The following is a 19,449-nucleotide window of genomic DNA, read 5'->3' as shown; positions in this document are numbered from 1 at the left end:
CTGTATTTCTTTGGTGGCGGTGAACCGGAGATATGCCACTGACGAGATTGTTGTTTTGTTTGATCTCCCGTGACAATAGAGTCCAACAACTTCTCCTTGTTGCCTCCCCCCTCACAATGTCGGAGAAACTTGCAAGCACCGTCAAGGCATTGGTCACTCTGTCCATCAATCACCATCCGGGGAGACCCAGCGAGTGCACACCTTGCGATAACCAACGTTTCTTTTGAAGTTCTTTCAATTGTGCCACTGTTGATCTTCTGGACAATCGCATCTTAAACAGGTGGTGTTCCACTCTGTTCTTCACTGTGAACTTTCATGCATCCCTCAGCAAAAGCTCTGCACCATTTGCGGACATGCTGGACGGACATGCTCTCTCCACCATAAACCTCAGTCAGCTGCTAACGAATCTCCACGGGCGGTAACTTCCTCGCGTGGAGAAACCGGATTACTGCTCGAACCTAGCACTTGGCGGGAGCGGCGATCGACTCTTCCATCTCCGACAGCTGCCGAGCCGACACTGAGTGACGTAGCAAATCGCGGACGGACGGGCTCGAGAGAGAGGGAACCACTGCGCATGGCACTGTTGTCGGATTTAGCCTAGCACCTTCCCTCGAGGCTGTAGCTCATTGAGAACCTTACATTTGGTACAACACTCGTATACAGCTTCTCTTGTGATGAACAAGTCAGCTGTAGTGACGGATTTCCGTATTAACTATAATACAAAAGACAGGTATGCCTGACTTTTTGTGCTGCCAATGAAAATGTAATAATTTTGTATTTTGACATTTAGTGGTAACTGTCCTACAGATGTGCTTCAACAGCTGCCGTCAACTGTGGCCGAGTCTTCAGTGAATAAAGTTCAGTGAAAGTCAGCCTCACTTGTGTAAAACTGGAGAATTTTTAACATCGTGCAGCCCCGTCAGCAGCTATGATAATTAAACATATAACATGTCAGCCTCAGTTCCAAATAGAAACCAATGTGCAACTAAGGTTGGCGTGTTATATGTCTAACTGCAGACATTGCAGTGTACAAATCATTTACTACAGGCTACCAGACAAGTAATTTACAGTGCTTGAAGTTTATATAGTTTACTGATCTGTTTGATTACAAGAATGAAATTTACTACAAAAACGTTGAGCCCTCAACAGGACGAAGAGTGGTGATATGCAGCAGACGTAAATTTGAAAATCTGGTGCAAAAGGTTAAATTTCAGTGAAATCACACAGCCACTGGACGCAGACAGAGGTGGAGGAGGAAGAGGACACGGCTTCTGCTGTATCGGGCAATTCTTCTACCAGAAATACAGGCACGACCGGCAGGTCGGCAAAGCTCTGACACTGCCGGTGACTAACTCGGCAAGACTGTACGCCCGACCACAACACACACCGAGCAGCACCTGCTTCGTCGAAGGTTTGTATCCCCGACAGGCACAGTACTACTGGGTGTAGTACAGCTATTCACAGAGGTCGGGTGTGGACTGTAATTATAGTAAGACTGCAAAACTCTAACATTAATGCGGAAGCCATTTACGCTATTAAAAAATTAGTTCCAATTTTGGCCACCAGCTGCAAATGTGGCACTGTGAATGCAAGAAAGACAGAAATGTTTCCGTATGTAATGGATTAGGAACAGGACACAGGCAGAAAAGGCCAATTATGTGAGAAAGGCATAATGTCGATTTTATTATTACCACTGCTTACACACTTTGTTCAATGCAAACACCGGAGACACCAGTGAGATGCTGTATCCGTAAAATGACACATCGACAGTTGCTCGCAGCAGTTCTGTTGCAATCTGAGCGACGTCTTCCTGTGTATTGGATTTCGGATCAGGTAGAGACCAAACACATCCCCGGTAAATGTGTTCTTATAGATATAACCAGAGCCAAAAGTGTCTCAGCTTTAGATCATGTGACCTTGCAGGTCACACAGCTCTAAAACCTTTGCAGTTCTGTCTATTCAGCAGCTTTGTGTATTCATTGTACCCTGTAGTGTAAAATGAGCCTTCTCATTCCATATAATATTGCCTGGACACATGTTATCAACTACAATCCGTGCCAGATACCAAAGAGTAAATTCAGAATGTCACTGCGGATAATGAGATCACTGCGGATAATGAGATTTCAGTTGCTGCACCAGTCTGGATCTTGTATGACTACCAGTGTAATATAGACCACAAAACGTTCCGTACTGTTGACCACGGGATGGACAATTCTTGTGAGCCTGCATGAGCACTAGCACTACCATAGCACATGCTGCACGGTCATTTACAGCAACAACCACCTCGTCAATAACTTCCACCGGGATAGGATGGCCTTCCTCTTCTAGGTGCCACACCAGTGTTTTCAGATTTCATTTTCATTTTCATAACCATCATCTTTAAACCACATAATGACGTAAGGCCTCTCCTCAGACATTTCAGTCGGCGGTACTCTCTTAGCAGAGCACAGTCATTGCTGCCGTTTCACATAAAAGAGTTTCCCTAACAGCAAATGTGTTCTTTTCTCAATAGCCACAATGTTCACATACTAGGGCTTCTCAAATGACAGTCGGACATTGTACTGTCCTACAAACAGAGTGTAGTGCCAGATTTGCACCTGATGGCCACAATTGGAACTAATTTCTCTTCCACATCAATGCATTAGCATATCTACCAAGTTTTACTGCCATACAATAATTAAAACCCACACTGGACCTATGTGAGGAGCTGCACATAAAATTAGATTTACTTGGTAACTGCTACCACCAATAACGTGTGTAAGTACACAGAGCAAATACCATTCTGCCGAAGCTTTATTTAAGTGGCCATCCAGCCACGGACGGGCAGTCCCAACCACAGAGGTTCACCACAGCAGCCCTCAGTCACAGCCAGAGCCCTCGCCTCCACCAATTTCTGCCTCACTCGGACTGTGCGCTCCGGGAGGTACACGCTCGTCAACTCGGATATAGTCATCTCGCCAATTAAAAATCGACAGTGACGGGTGTCTCACAGAACTTTAAACTGTACCGATTAACTGTCTGCAATGATAGGCACTCGACCAGACTCAGGGAAACTCTTGAGCGTTCTCCTTTTTCTGCCACCAGATTAATCACATTGGAGACTTATTCTTAAGCTAAATTCAAATCGAGAACATCACTATTTTGTGTGTTATTAGATTTAATTACTTTGTGTATCTGAGGAGACTGTTTTTTTTTTTTTTGAGACCTTCCACTCTACGTGTTGCTGGAATAGTGTTTTGTATTATCACCAACTGGGAAACTTGTTATGGTCATGTGGGAATCACTCGAGGTTACCCCAACTTCCGATCAACTGACAGGTTGGTGAACTCGGGCGTACAGACGCAGGTGTCACATTCTCAGTTACATATTGAGACTTTCCATTTTGAGCTATATTTTTTATTGATTTAAGTCTCGTGTGATACATAAAGAAAATGAAACAGCACCACAGTCCAGACAACATCCCTAGAATATAGTGCCGATATCGATAGCAACAGTGACCGAGGACAGCCGAAATTGTGAAAGAACTTCACAAAGTGGCCACCTCAGTCAGTAGTTTCTCTCTCTTTCTTCTCTCTCTCTCTTCCTTCTCTTTTCTTCCTTACAGCTGCCTGGCTGCAAGGCCCGGAGAAAGTCCTGCAACAAAGTGAATGTAACTTATCACGATCACATCCAAGCTGTCAGGAATGCTAATTATAACAGTAAATCACAATGCACCTCTTGTGTCGGCAGGAAATGTTCTATGTGAATTATAAAAGAGTCATAACATTAAAGCACATGATTCGTGCCAACTTGTCTACATTTTTAACATTTGCTGAGGAGGGTATCAACTTTCATGACCCATTTCCTTACTGGTATGAAGCTGATATCTGTACAAATACCAATGGTGACCTTGCAGCTCTCGAAGAATGAAATTACAATGAAATCCAGACTTTTAGCTTCTTACAGGTGTTGATAAATATCAACGGGGACAGTTGAAAAATGTGAGCCCCGACTGGGACTTGCACCCGGGACCTCCCGCTTACAAGGTAGACGCTCCATCCGACTGATTCACTGATGACAGAGTTGATAGTGCGACTGCAGGGACTTATCTCTGACACGCTCCCTGTGAGACCCACAATTTCCAACTTTCTGTCCACACACTACATTTTTAGTGCCCCTGACCACCATACTCATCAGCTAAAGGTCTGGATTTCATTATAATTTCATTTCTGTACTTGGCTACAACAGTTTTCATGCACACTACTACATCACACAGTCGGCGCAGATAAATTTAAATGTTTTATTATGGACTTCACTTATACAGAAACCACATAGGTATATGCAGTCTGGATTACTTTGACACACACATACAAGCACGCCCACTGTCACACCCGGGTGCACGTACCCGGCCCTCAGTGCCTGGAGACTACAATGGCCACGTATGTGCAAGTTGTTTACTCCTGAAGGAGGACTCTGTCAAAAGCTGCAATATGTCTGGCATTCTTTTTTACTGTTCCAGTCTGCAACTTGATGTCTGCTCTAAGGGGTGAGTAGCAAGCTATCCTTTCCATATTACTGTTAAGACCAAACTACTTTTATTTTCTTCATACTTACAGGATCTGAAGATCAGTGTCCGTATATTAATTCTTAAAATAGCACAACAAAATTATCAAAAATCGCCTCTGAAGATTAGAAGACTTTCGAGGACTCTTAAACTCAAAACATTTGTATCTCATTGGCACAGTTACCAGCAGTTGAATGTGTAACATAAATACCTTATTATTGTAAAATCAGCAGTTCAAATCTTGCTTGGAGCAACTTTTTCTTTACTTTCATTCAAATTCTATATTTACTATCAAATGGAAACAATTAACAAGTACCGAATCAGGTTTTTTTTTTAATTACAAATCGCACTAGAATGTGAGCATTTGTAGATGCGGGTGTAGGGACTGGTCCCCGGAGCCACGTACCCGAGACGGCAGAGACACCTCGAACATTATTCTCTCCAGTGCATCCAGCCCATTCAGCAGAACTCACAAGATCTAGCAAGAACTTACAATGACAGTGGGCGGCATGTCAGTAGTAGTACTGGGCATCCTGTACAGGGGACACGGGAACCGAGCATATTTGGGATACTATAGATCAAGGTGGCATCTTTGACGGAAAGGGCAACTGTGCCAGTGAGACTCGCATCACCTTTCGGTAAACCTGTCCCGTGTCGAGGAGGAGGTAAATACAAGGGTCTATTACTCGTCAGAAGTTTGAACGTACAACGAAATGGCATCCGGGGACGGAAAGAAACACCGAGTGCATTCAATGTGTATGCCCGGGAACCTAATTTGACTTATTGAAGAGACTATTCCACTAGGCACCGTAGGAGCAGGACTTCACTAATTCCAGATTGTGATGCACGATCGAATAAACAGCGCCCGTCGTCAGGGCTCGGAGGAGAAGATTAGTGTTTAACGTCCTGTCGACAACGAGGTCGTTCGAGACAGAGCAGGAGCTCCGATTACAGAAGGACAGAGAAGGAAAGTGGCCTCGCCTAAATCAGGATGGCCGAACGCGGGTTCAAACCGTCATCCTCCCAAATGCGAGTTCGGTGCGCTAACCGCTACACTACCCTGCGCAGTTGGGGTTCCGAGGTCACACTCTGATCGTTTCGGTGACTGGCAGAGATGGCTGAGAAGACCAGCACTGTTTACAGTGTTTCAGTGAAGCTTACAACTTGCAGCACTGTCCCTCAAACTGATTGTGGCCTGCCAGTTCTCTGTCAAGTGAGGGGATGGAACCACAGACTTCGAAGGCTCTGTGACAAGCTAGGCTGCAACTTCCCGGACTTGTGCCATTGCGTTCAGACCTGTAGGGTTCCCGTAAATGGGTAGGGTGCACTACTCGCATAGCTGTGCGAGATGCACACAAGCTGCTTTTTGGTTTTTAGATTAGCCAACTCTCCATCCAGTCCAGATAACGATGGATGCAGAGGACGTGGAAATGGCAGTACAGGATCGAAAGAAATGCCCCAACAGATGATAGTATTAAAATCCTAGAGATTAACTGCTGAAGCATTCCCAACGAAGTGCCACAGTAAAAGGGCTCCTGAAAAGCACTGAAGCTCACATAATAGTAGTCACAAAAATATGGTTAAACTTGGACGTTGATAGAAGTCAAATTTTTGGATAAAATTCAACCATATATTGAAATGATAGGCTAATGATTGATTACTGGGAATCAGAACCACAATCAGAATCACAATCCCCAATCTCACTGTTATCATCGAAGGAGACTAAACTACCTACAACAGATCTCTCTCTCGACGGAAATAAATTAGATCTAATGGCAACAACCAGAACTGACTTCTTTGAGGATGGCTATGTCAAAACTGGTGTCAGTGGCCATGACGTGGCTCTGGTAGGAATTGTTATCAAAGTACAAAGGACAACTAAAACAAGCAGAAAGATATATTTGTTCAATAAACTAGATAAAAAATCAGTAGCGTTATATCTCAATGAGGAACCTGAAACTTTCAACACAGGACAGGAGCACGTAGAGGAACTATGGCTCAACTTCAAAAGAACAGTTCATGATGGTAGGGATCCTAGATACTAGTCGATAATAAATGTCAAACAAAACAAAGATCTACAGACAGATAAGACATTGAATGAAATGTGTTTGGCTGACAAGATAGCAATGCACGAAACTTTCAATGGCTACTGTAGGAGAATACTGTCAAAAGATCTCTCACAAAAGCCAAAGAAATTCTGGTCATATGTAAAGGCTGTTAGTGGCACCAAAATCAGTGTCAAGACACTCGTGGACAAGACGAACTGAAATTGAGGGTAGTACAGCAAAAGCAGAAATGCTCCACTTCATTTTTAAATGTTTACAAAGGAAAATCTTGGGCTATTGTCCCGATTTAATTCTTGCACCACTGCAAAGATGAGTGATACAGATTGTGTAACACTTTAAATTGCTGAAACTGAACAAAGCTCCAGAGACCAACAGAAACCATATCAGAGTCTAGAGTGAATTTGTGGTCGAGTTAGCCCCTCTGTTAACTACTCGTATAATCTATTGTAGACCCCTCGAACAAAAAACCGTGTCCAGTAGCTGGATGACAGCACATGTCACACCTGACTATAAGAAAAGTAGCGGAAGTGATTGACAAAACTGCCATTTAATATCCTTGACATCCATTTCCTGTAGCATCATAGAACATATTCTTAGCTCAAACATAATGAAGTATTTCAAACAGAATGATCTCTTTCCCACCAATCACCAAAGATTCTGAAAACACCGATCACATGAGACCCAACAAGCATTTTTCTCACACGACATCCTGAAAGCCACATATCCAGTCAGTCAGGTAGATACAGTATTTCGTGACTTCCAAAAAGCATTTGACTCTGTACCACATCTACATTTATTATTGACAATACAAATGTATGAGGTGTAGAGTGAAATTTGTGAATTGATTCTGGTATGGAGGACACAGCATGTTATCTCAGGTAGAGTGTCATCTACAGAGAATGAAGTAATTTCAGATGTGATGAAGAAGAACCAAAGGAAGAAGAGGAGGAAGGAAATGATGTCCCTAGAAAAATTAATATGCCTGAAGAAACCATTGCATGCATAACCAATGTCATGCAATTTGCAGCACACACAAATTCTCCCAACTTAATGGAACTATTGTATTGTGCAAAAAACTGCCTAGAAAAAACAATTTTGAACAGGAAATTAAAACAAGTTTCCCTCCTCGATATGTGGCAAAAAAAAAAAAAGTGATATGTAAAGCAAATAAACATGGGAATAATATGTATATACGTACAATAATAAACGAATTTAAAAATTGAGTAAAAATATAGGAATGCGTGTTAATTTATCAACTAGTGTAATAGTCCAGTGTTCTATTGTCCAATATACAGTAAATGAACATCTACTGTGCTGGAGTGAAGGTACATAAATACAGTATAAGCATAATTAAAAATTATTACTTTACTTTTGTGCATGATACCTGACAAATTTTATGTAACCCAGTGAGTTGTGTATAGTTCAGAAACTTGTCCAATTTGGAAAATTATTTTAGTCCCAGATGATTTCGTTTTGAGCATGTTTTACTGTACATTTATCTCAATGTGACACGACATTCAATGCGTTAATGGAAAAACATTTGTGGCTGCCTACGGAACCCCAATTGTACACAGGCGTGCACCTCTGTATTTGAAGCAAATCAACTGCCATGAATGTCTTTCAAGTTTATTTCAGAGTTTTAGAAGTATTCTATCTTCATAAAACATGTGGGTACTCACCATATAGCAGAGATGCTGTGTGGCAGATACGCACAACAAAAAGACTCTCACAATTAAAGCTTATGGCCATTAAAGCCTTTGCCAACAACACACACACACACACACACACACACACACACACACACACACACGACTGCAGTTTCAGGCATCTGAAACCACACTGCAGTGTTGATGAAGGAACATAGTAGTAACTATATACTAACAACAGCAACCACTGGCTCTGAAATTTAAACTTCCTAATATTCATTGAGAAAGTACATCAAATATTTATCATTAAAATAACCAAAACTGTGTTTCTTAAATACTGAGTATTAACTGCAAAGAAACTGATGGATGATATAGGTCTTCTGTTATTGTAAAGGACACTAAAACCAGAAGAATAAGCTACTTTCATTTAAGAAGTTTCTCTCATTATTGTCCTGAGTGTGTACAGAACAGCTATGGCAAACGAGGCAGCAGCAACTGAAGTTCTACAAATTTGTAGGCTAGTGGGAAAAAAAGGTACACCACCTTTTGCTTAAGTCCAATGTTACAAGTCTTGTCCAGTGTTTATGCTAGTGACTAAAACAACAGACGACAAAAGGCATTTCCGTAAGTTAAGGGTATTCAAGTGTTTAAAAATTGCAAATGCAATACATTCTAAAAAAAAAAAAAAAGGGGGGGGGGGGAGAAAGAATTCATAGATTACATCAAATACTACTTTTCAACGTAGTCAGCTTCAATCTCAACACTTTTTTCAATCCAAAGATGAGCTTTCTGATGCATTTCTCAAAAGTCTTCAGGCACCTGTTTGGCACATCGTTTGATGGCACTGTAGCCCTCGTGAACGACAAAAAACCTTTTTCTACTCGTAAACATCTTCTGAGAGGTGAAGATGAAAACTTGGATGTGTCAGATGAGCAGATGACTGTGAGTGGGATGGTTCACAAAGTCCCAACCAAATTAATTCAAGAGTTGCTTTGTGCTTTGGCTATGTGGGAACAAGCTCACTTCCTTTTGTTAACATTCCCCTTCTTTTGTTCTGTGCCAACCATACACACATTTTCATTGTTTTCACAGCATCACATGGCTTTAATTGTTTCCCCCTGGGGCCAAAACTCCACGAGAAGAGTTCCCTTACAGTATCAAGAGACAGACGCCATGTTTTTGAATTTTTTCACTGACAGCAATGTCGCAACTGCACGGACTATTTTTCCTTATCGAGAGTGTGGTGGGGAACCTACATTCTGTTGCCAGTCACAATAGAGTGAAGGAAGCGCTCACCTCCCAGTTCGAGTGCTCGATAAATTCCCGTGAACCGTCAACTGTTGTGATCTGTGAGCTGTCGTGGTACCCACATACCTCACAATTTTTGAAAAAACAGTGTTTCAGTAATAATTTCGTGCATAAGAGATATGGAGATTTCTGAAAACGTGTTCATTTTATCCAAAGTCCATCGACAGTTGTCAGGTATCATTTCTTTGATCTAATCTCAGTTCTCCACCTCGTCAGAAACAATTGAGGAATGCTCAATCCTCTGTTTGTCACTAACATTCATTCTTTCAATTCTAAAAGCACAATAGCACTTGAACATATTAGTACGGTTCACCCCACCATCCCCATGAATGGTTCTCATTTCCTTAAAAAATCTGCAACATCTGATTTCCCCTTTGTGAGAAAAAATCCCATTACACTCCTCAGCTCGCAGCTGGTGAGATTCGAAATAGACACACACTCATTTCAGCACGGAAGTTCAACAAGAGTTTTCAGCTGACTGAAACATATGAGCATGCTTTCTACTAGCAACACCTTGTCGTCGAATGCAGTGCTTCAAACTACACCGGGAGGGGGAATACACCTTCCCTCTAAAAGTGTCAGAGGCTCAGCGCTCTTTCTTTCTGGATATGCCTCATACTTTTTTACTGTTGACTAATTTACAGTGAGTATTTCTCACTGCAAACAAAAGAAGACGACTAGTAGCGGAGAAACCGCACAGCAAAAGATGCCGGCTTTACAGCTGAAACAATGACGAGCTCGCATGACGGCAGGGGATAATGCTGTGTTTCACCACGGCCGCGTCTGATGCAGCTTCCTCACCTTTTTTACTGGCTGACGGGCTCGATCTTCTCCCCTCCGCGGATCTGTCCCCAGCCAATCAACCTGAGGCAAACAAAACACACAGTATAGCTCTGCACACACCAAAACCACACACAATACACTTAATACCTGGTGATTTATCGTGGTATTCGACACATACTTGCAAGTGCTCTGGATATAAAAACAGCTACCCAAAATATTAAGTGTTACATTATATACAATTATAAGATACAGCATTTTCAAAAATGAGGAACACACTTCGTACACTGTGTCCTGAGATGACATGTTTCAACAGTCTTACGCAGCCATCACCAGATCTAAGCGGCGAACTTGGAGATAATGAGAGTGGGGTGTGGGGGAAGGAGTCACAATTAATTCCACCTAGTTTATAAAATACAAACAACAGAAAATGCAGGATGGAATAGTGACAATCTATGAAAAGGATAGTTGCTACTCACTACATAGCAGAGATGCCGAACCACAGATAGCCTCACTGAAAAGACTGTCAAACAAAGCTTTCGGCCAAAGCGCAAATGCAACTCGTGTGTGTGTGTGTGTGTGTGTGTGTGTGTGTGTGTGTGTGTGTGTGTGTTAATGAAAGCCTGTTTGGCCGAAAGCTTTCTTTAACAGACTTTTCATTGTGACTATCTGCAACTCAGCATCTCTGCTACATGGTGAGTAGCAATTATCCTTTTCATAATACTGCCATACAAAATGCCTAGTTTCACATACCTTATGGAACTTGTTACAACAAGTATCATGTCACATTATATGAAGTCAGAGCACAAAAGGCACTCCAACATATACGTATCTTAATGAAACACACACATAGTTGATAAAATGTACAATTGATGATAATCATAGCATATTGAAAAACATACAAATTTACAGAAATTAAAAAGAGATACCCGGAACACCCTCTTAATGAGCAACTAAGTCAGCTCACCACATTTTTTAGCATTTTTGATGGTGTATTACAAGTTCATGTAAGGCAATGGAAGAGGTGGCAGGTTAACAAGTTGCTTGGTTTATACGAGAAGTGTGAATATACACACACATAGGTGCTTGTAATGGAACAACCCCTTTTATGAGTGATACCATGTCACTAGCCCAAACCAACCTAACCCCAAGTAAATGTCTCACTGTATAACAAATAAATACTTTGCATCACAGCGTGTAACTGGTATCTCACATGACAGTCAGTTATCATTTGATCATCTAGTACATTAATCTGAGCTTTACCATCATCATACCACCATGAGGGACTGCAGGTTTTACAGATTCAGCCTCAACCCTTAGCCATAATACTAAATATCGACCTCGGACTCAGTACAGTTATTTGATTTCCATCATTGCTATTTTCTGAAATGCCTCCATTATATCAGTTTCTGATGCACAGCTTGGACTGCAGACACCCTTCGTGCACCATCAGGTCCTGTTCACATATTCACTGTTACGACCCATCCATACCTATACTTTATTGTAGCTGTCCACATTACTATTTATAGTACACATTTCGATTTGACTCTGTAAGAGACACCTTGTACTCAATAGGGCTCGCTTCTGAATTAGATGACTGCTGAAGTAGGTTCAGCCCCATGTGATTGTAGCATACGCTAACCTTCTTCACGAGTGTCACCTTGCAGAACACCTGCAGGTCTGGCCAGCTTAGCATTCATGTTCTCACCTGTGTGGTTCTCTCTTCATTTGCTTTGTTGCTTTAGCTGCTTTGTTAATTAAGGGTATAGGTTATCTTTTAAATTTTTTTTTATGTATGACTATAGATTTTATATGAAGAGTAAGCCTGGATTAAATTTAAACACATGGCCAACTGGCATTCCTAATCATTATATTGGGCATTCTGAAAAATCCATCTCTCTTTCTCGTGCGTGCTATTCATTGCTTGTAACCTCAGCACATAATTGTGTACTATTTATGATATCCAGCAGCATGGAGGTAAGTTTGTAGTGAATCTACCATATCTGCGAGAAGCTTGGGAGAGTTATGCCCGATGCTGATATGCACAGATGGTATGAGGTGGTTATCAACTGTGCATTTGTGTGTGTGTGTGTGTGTGTGTGTGTGTGTGTGTGTGTGTGTCTTTTTGTCCCCCCCTCCCCCCAAGATCTGTATATGTGTGGAGTGCCTTTTGTGTTCTGACTGCAAGTAAGACAATGTGGCACTTATATACAAGTTCCATGTGGAATGTGGAATATTGTATTTTATATAACAGGTGAAATTAACAGTAATCTCCCCCTCCCCTCCCCCCCCCCCTTATTATCTTCATGTTCTGTCATCTCGGAACAACAAAAGTATTGATACTGTAAACACAGCATATTAAGCGTGTTCTCTATTTCCAATCACAGAGATTGCCCCACAGCAAAACATGTGCACCTTACAATATAATACCTTCATCGAATGCTTATGAAGGCAACAAATTAATAGGCTGGCTATTAGTCTAATCTATGAGGCGTCATCACAATGTGAGACAAGAACATTGTGTGCCCATGAAACGGGAAACAAACAATGTTGATGTATGGCACATACAGTATTGAATCTGATTAGATGTTGACTTATCATAATCCACATTATTATTATCATCATCAGACATCAATAAGCAGTGTTAGTTACTATTACTGCTGTTGTAGTCTTTATTCCAAACACTGGTTTGATGTCGCTCTGCTTTTGCCTCTTTTTCAGCTTCCCCCACCCAAAAAGAATTTCTCTCTTTATCCCCTACCTTCCTCCTCTGTTGCCAAACTGGTGATTCCTCCAATGCCTCAGGATGTGTCCCATAAATGATCCCTTCCTTTAGCCAGGTTGTGCCACAAATAACATTTTCCTCATCTTATTCAGTATCTCCTCATTAGTTATTCAATCTGGCCATCTAATCTTCTTCACATTTCTGTAGTACCACATCAAGAGTGTGTCTTCTAATCTCGATACTGTTTGTTGTCCACGTCTCACTTTCCAGGCAAATACCTTCAGAAAATATACAGTAATGGTGAAATTTATATCCAATATCGACGAACTTCTTTTCTGCAGAAAAGCTGTTTGTCATTTCCTGCCTACATTTTACATCCTTTTTACTACTGTTAATGTCAGTTATCCTGCTGTAGAAACAGCAGAACAACTCCTCCTCCTCCTCCTCCTCCTCCCACCCCCACCCCCACCCCCACCCCCACCACCACCACCACCACCACCACCACCACCAGCACCTTCGGTATCTCATTTCGTAGCTTAATATCCTCACCATCACGCAACACACGTAAGATTCCCGAGGCGGTCTAGCAATCTTTTTTCAGTAGTTGCAGGGGCAATAATCTGTGTGACTGACTTCTCTGGCTTTGTAATATTAGCTGACACAGTCTTGCTGTGCTGGTACAGCAAACAGCAGAATCTGACAGGGAACGGCAGCCTCTAGTTACCCATGTTTTACCTTTTGTCCGTTCAGTCTTAGAGGATGCAACTTTACACTCGATCTGAACTGCAACTATTTCAGAATTTTATTAAATCTAAAAATTTCTTTAAGCTTTTTATTGGAATAGCTTACAATGTGAAATTCTGAACATGTCACAATAGTTAAAGCTAAAGCATGCTAATACTTATAATTAATCAAATTGTAAAGTTATTATAATGAGAACTGTTTTTCCTATGATACGAATGGGCATATCGCTTCTAAATCCACCCAACTATTACTTTCTTAATCATATAATGTTACTTTAAAACTACTCAATGTAGGTACACAGGGTGAGGCAGCTAAGACAGGAAACCCCAAATATATCCAGAATGAATAAATATATTGAGGTGCAGTTTTACCAAGTTGTTGCGAGCAATACAGCCAACTTCCTGGCACTCACAAGTAATTTTTATCATGTATGGTTCCAACTGTTTTTTGCTGATGGAACTATATATAGTTTTTTCTAAGAAGCTTCTAAGAGTTCTTAAACGACAAAACATGAGAGACTCTTTCAAATAATATCGAGATATCAGCGCTGCAAACCACAGTTCAACCATCAGGAAAAGAAGTTCCACTAACATCTGCCCTATCTCAACAAATGTAAACCGACGCAGAACTCTGGTACGGTTTGTGTGTTTATAATCACAGCAGTCATACTGAGTGCTCAAAAATGTTGACCTCGGGCATTTTTACGTGCTACAAAGTTATTCTGGAGAAACAGTACTGCACGCTGAATTTCATCTGGGGTGAAAAGCAGCATACGCCTGTGCTATACGGCACTTCATGCCTTTGTGGACCGTCAGTGTTTCCTAACAGACCTCTTGTTTTAATTTTGGCACAGATAAAAGTATAAAAGTGTTAAGTTTGGTGAGTGTGCAGACCAGTTTAAATTTTCTGAACAACCATTGCTCTCTCAAGAGGATCTGTCACTACCTGTACAAAGTGCGAGGGACGTCCACTGTGCTGATGACACACTGACTCCCTTGTATCAAGTAGGATGTCTTCCAATAAATGCGGCAGCAGCAGCAGTGTGTACCGGGAACTCTAGATACTCAAGTTTATTTAGATTTCCATTAATAAAACAGAAGAACACACACCAAATGTTGTCAGACCGAGAGAACTATTTTTATCCACTTCTCCGAGTCCACGGGCGTTTTCAGCCGACGTTTAGTGCTTATAGCAAACACTGACTTGCCATTGCTTTGTAAATGATGCTTCTTTAAACAAAATTTGGCACAGATATGTCACATCACTTTGCATTTTTTGTAGACAACATTCAAAGAAATGTAACCAATTTTGGAAGTCACTGCCACAAAGATGTCGATGCAGCAAAATGCGAAGAGGTTTAAATGTGACGGGATGTAGTGTTCCGAGAACACACGTTCGGTTGATTCTTCTAGTACTTCTGAGATGCTTCTTGGTGACATCTTCATTGTGTGTTAGTTTCATTTCTTTAACCAGCTGCTCTCTCTTTTTCTTTGGCATATTACTCTCCACACTTCCACTTTCTAGAAAATTTCTTTTTATAATATCTGCAAGAACACAACAAGTGCCTGGCACAACCTGGATACTCTTTAGCCTACGACTGCACCACTGCTCTAGTAGTTTGGCAACATCTGCCATGAACAATATTTCTCTTTCTGACTGTCATATGCTTTGTGAATGTCTCAAAAGGTTTACGAGCAAGTTATCTAATTGCTACAACACCAGAAGATAAACCGATGGGCTTCAAACACAAAGGTAAAAATGAGAACATACCCGAGTTATGTGTTTGCTTACATTTGGTATAACAGACCAAATGTTTTGTGGAACCTCTTTTCCTGACAGCGGTACAGTGGCTCGTGGCGCTGTTATCACGGTATTACTCGATCGAGACTTGTACGTGTTACACCATTGGAGTTTCCTTAGAAGCTTCTTTCAACCACCACAGAAAAAACTATATAGTTCCCTTTTGGAAAAAAATGAAAGTGTCATAAATTGGTGACTAAAAACATACTGTCCTCTATAACTCTGTGAAACTGCACCTCGGTATTTCTATTTGTTCTGGTTGTATTTGGGGAGCCTGTCTTAGCTGCCTTGCCCTGTATATTTTTTCTGTACCTATACCGCACATGTGTAAATTTTGTTTTTTGTGCCCTGTTATCTAAAATATTTATGTACATCCATTATACGGTATACTAACAATGGCCGTTTCAGATATAATTGAAAATGGCCAAGGGCGAAGGCTGAAACTAGATGTAGACTTAAATGAAGTAGGTATTAAGGAATCGTCTATCTGGTAACGGATGGAAGTGTCTGGGATAGGAATAGTAGAGGGAGACCCAGACTTAACTTCAGAAAGCAAGTTTACAGTTCTAAGTTGCAGCAGTTATGCCAAGATGAAGACGCACAGACTAGCATGGAGAGCTGTGTCAAAACTACCTTTGGACTCTAAGATAAAAATATCGAGATCACCATCCACAAGTACATAGACGTAGAACCCCACAAGCCACTGTACAGGTAGTGGCTTTATACGAGTGGTGTTCAGTAAGTAATGCAACAGTTTTGGTTGACCAATTTCAGTTGAAAAAATGTGGAATTTGTTGTGGGCCACCGTGGACCATTCCCGTTTCGTCCCTACAGTTTCGCGAAGTTCCGACAGGTGGCAGTACTACACGCACCCTTCAAATTGGAGTCTGTAACGGACGTGCATTCCAACCAGAACTGTCACCGAGTTTCTTTTAGCAGAAGACCAGAGTGTCGCAGATATTCGGAGGAACTCGCAGAACGTCTACAGAGGCCCGGTAGTGTACGAAAGCACAGCGAGTCACTGCGTGAAGCGTCCATCACTATCACGACGAGGTGGTGGAAACCTGTCCGCTCTCCCGCCTGCCAAACGCAGGTGTTACTCCTGTAACGTCGGAACGTTCGCACACTCGTTCGAGGTGACAGACGGCTCGCAACCGCACACTTCGCTGCTCGACCGGACATCCCTTTTGGCAGTGCTGACACACTTGTCCACCAGTTGGGGGTACTCAAAACCTGTGTGCCCACTGGATTCCCCGTCAAGTAACAGAGGAACATAAAGAGCAACGAAGGACCACCTTTGCAGAATTGTCTGCATTTTACGAGGCCAATTGTGACACTTTTATGTCTTACATTGCGACGGGTGACAATTGTGGGTTTGTCACTTCAAACTGGAAATAAAACAGAAATCTGTGGAGTGGTACTGCACCACCTCTCCCCTGACGAATAAGTTCGAAGCCCTACGCTCAGCCGGTAAAGTTGTGGCAACAATCTCCCGGGACTGTGAAGGCATTGTTCTGTTCGATGTACTCCCTCGTGGTGTAACGATCAACTCTGAAGTGTATCATGCTACCCTCGGGAAATTAAAGAAACGCCTTCAGCGTGTTCACCGCCAAAACGACGCAGGCGAGCTTCTCCTCCTCCGTGACAGTGCGAGGCCTCACGAGACTGTGCACCCCGAAGGCTCACAAAATTTCATCGGACTGTTCTCCTCGTCCGCCGTACGGCCCAGATCTCGCACTTTCTGCCTTCCACCTGTCCGATACAAAAAGGATGCACTTTACGGGTAGCAGTACGTGGACGATGGAGAGGTTACTGATAAAGCAGGAAGACGGGTCTGACGTCTACCAGTGAAGTGGTACAGTTGCGGACACACTGGCTCTCCAATTAATGTGGCACAGGACCATCGCACTGAACGGGGATTCTGTCAAAAATAGGTTTTGTGGCCAAAAGGATGGAGAATAATGTGCTGCATTGGAATCCTAAATAAAGCCAATCTGCTGTCAGAAAGGAATGTGTTTCATTACTTATTGAATGACCCTCATACCAACCTTAGAAATTTCTGACTTCCTCCACTTGTGAATCGAGGGTGGACAACTCGAGCTCTCTATTCCTTGGTACACACCCTAGTTTCCTTTTACTTAAGGGGAGCCGGAATGATGAAAATGACAAAATTAATGTTTTTTTTCCATTATAAAATTATTTGGAGTTTTTTGAACAAAACAAATCAAATTTCATCCTTCTAAGTATGTTTTTTTATCGCTGCAAAGTTGACGCGCCGCGTGAACGGTTGTAGCGACTCGGTGTGTCACCTCTGACGGCGCCACTCGCTGGATGCAAGCGGGATATCTTTGCGGAATTAGACAGTGTTTTGTTTTCCAATGTTGTACGGTTTTTATCTCAGTGACGAGAGACTGTTCGTATTGGTAAACATAAACGCTATACCGTGCGTGTTGACTTGTGGAGTTTGTTATCGGTTGTTAGTTGTTCAATTTTGCGTATTTGACGAATATTGCTCGTACCTGTTTTACGTATTTGGTTTGCAGATATCAACATGCCCCATTTCAACAATCGAGTGATTAAGAAATGGCACAACGAGTGGAAGAAGAAATCTTTTGTCGTTTCGAAGGGAGATGCTGCTCAGGCTGCTTCACCGACTACTCCAAATGAATGTGATAGAACTCCTTCCAGCAAGAAACTGTGACAGCAAAGAAAAATTTGAAAACTATGAAAGTGACAGTAAAGACGTGAATGAAGCAATTAACATTTCCTTGCTCTCTAATATTTTGAAACATTACGTACTATGCCAAGTTTGCAAAGAAAGAGGACTGGAATTGAAAATAACTTCACATGTTGGTTTGGCATGTAAAATGTTATTGAAGTGTAACAAATGTGATGCAGAAGTTTCGTTTCCTAATTCTAACAGTATTCCTTGTAGGGTAATAGTGGAAAGAAGGTGTATGATGTAAATGTTAAGCTAGTGTAAGGCTTGCGTTGCATTGGCAAGGGCAGTGCTGCAGGGACAATGTTATGTGGAATTATGAACTTGCCAAAACCACTAACCAAGTTTGGGTTTTATAATGAATTAGTGGGATCTTCTACTGAAGATATTAGTCAAGCAGCAATGAAGAAAGCAATTGAAGAAGCAGTAGTGGATCCATTCTTAAAACTTTCCAGTCACACTTCATATAGTACAGAAACCAAACTGCAGTTTTAAGACTCAAAGGATGTCAAAGGGAAGCAGTAGTAGTGAAAGGGGTGAGGCAGGGTTGTAGCCTCCCAACACAGAGCCTGTACATTCAACGAGTAGGAAATAAAATGGAGAAATTTGGAAAGGGATTCAAAAGCTCCAGGAGAAAAAATAAAAACTTTGTGGTTCGGTAACGACATTTTAATTTTATCAGAGATGGCAAGTAACATGGGAGACTAGCTGAGCAGAATAAGTTGTGATTTGAAAATAGCTTACACAATGAATGCCGAGAAAAGTACAGTGAGGGCAACTGAATGTAGTCAAATTAAATATAATGATGCTGAATGAATTGGATTACGAAATGAAACACTAAAAGTAGAACATGAGTTTTGCTACTAGGACAGTAAAATAATTCATGATGCCCCAAGTAGAGTGTGTGCAAAATTCAAACTGACTGCAGTAAGAAAAGGAGTTTCTGAATAATAGACATTTGTTAACTTGTAACGAGGTTTATACATGTAATTCGTTGACCATATCTCTGATATTTTTACAGCATGTCAGTACATTCTTCAGAGACAAAATGTTGTCATTTTTCCACATTACCTCGGTTCCTTTCATTTGCTTAATGCCATTACGGACATAAGCCGTGT

The 19,449-nt window shown here is 41.6% G+C and overlaps 1 protein-coding gene across 1 annotated transcript in view; it reads right to left on the bottom strand.

Moving 5' to 3' along the window:
• Positions 1 to 3,380: 3,380 nt before the first annotated feature.
• Positions 3,381 to 19,449, bottom strand: part of LOC124720483 (eukaryotic translation initiation factor 2 subunit 3) — a 99,340-nt gene continuing 83,271 nt past the window's right edge. Inside the window, exons 11-12 of the mRNA XM_047245844.1 lie at positions 10,365 to 10,427; positions 3,381 to 3,633 (exon numbers count right to left, since the gene is read on the bottom strand). Coding sequence (XP_047101800.1) covers positions 10,370 to 10,427 — 58 coding nt within the window. The 3' untranslated portion in view covers positions 3,381 to 3,633; positions 10,365 to 10,369. The remainder of the gene's footprint in view (positions 3,634 to 10,364; positions 10,428 to 19,449) is intronic.

The sequence above is a fragment of the Schistocerca piceifrons genome, chromosome 11 (genome assembly GCF_021461385.2).
Source record: "Schistocerca piceifrons isolate TAMUIC-IGC-003096 chromosome 11, iqSchPice1.1, whole genome shotgun sequence".
Lineage (NCBI taxonomy): Eukaryota > Metazoa > Arthropoda > Insecta > Orthoptera > Acrididae > Schistocerca > Schistocerca piceifrons.
The sequence above is the reverse complement of the archived record's forward strand: the minus strand, read 5'-3'. Positions and strand labels throughout refer to the sequence as shown.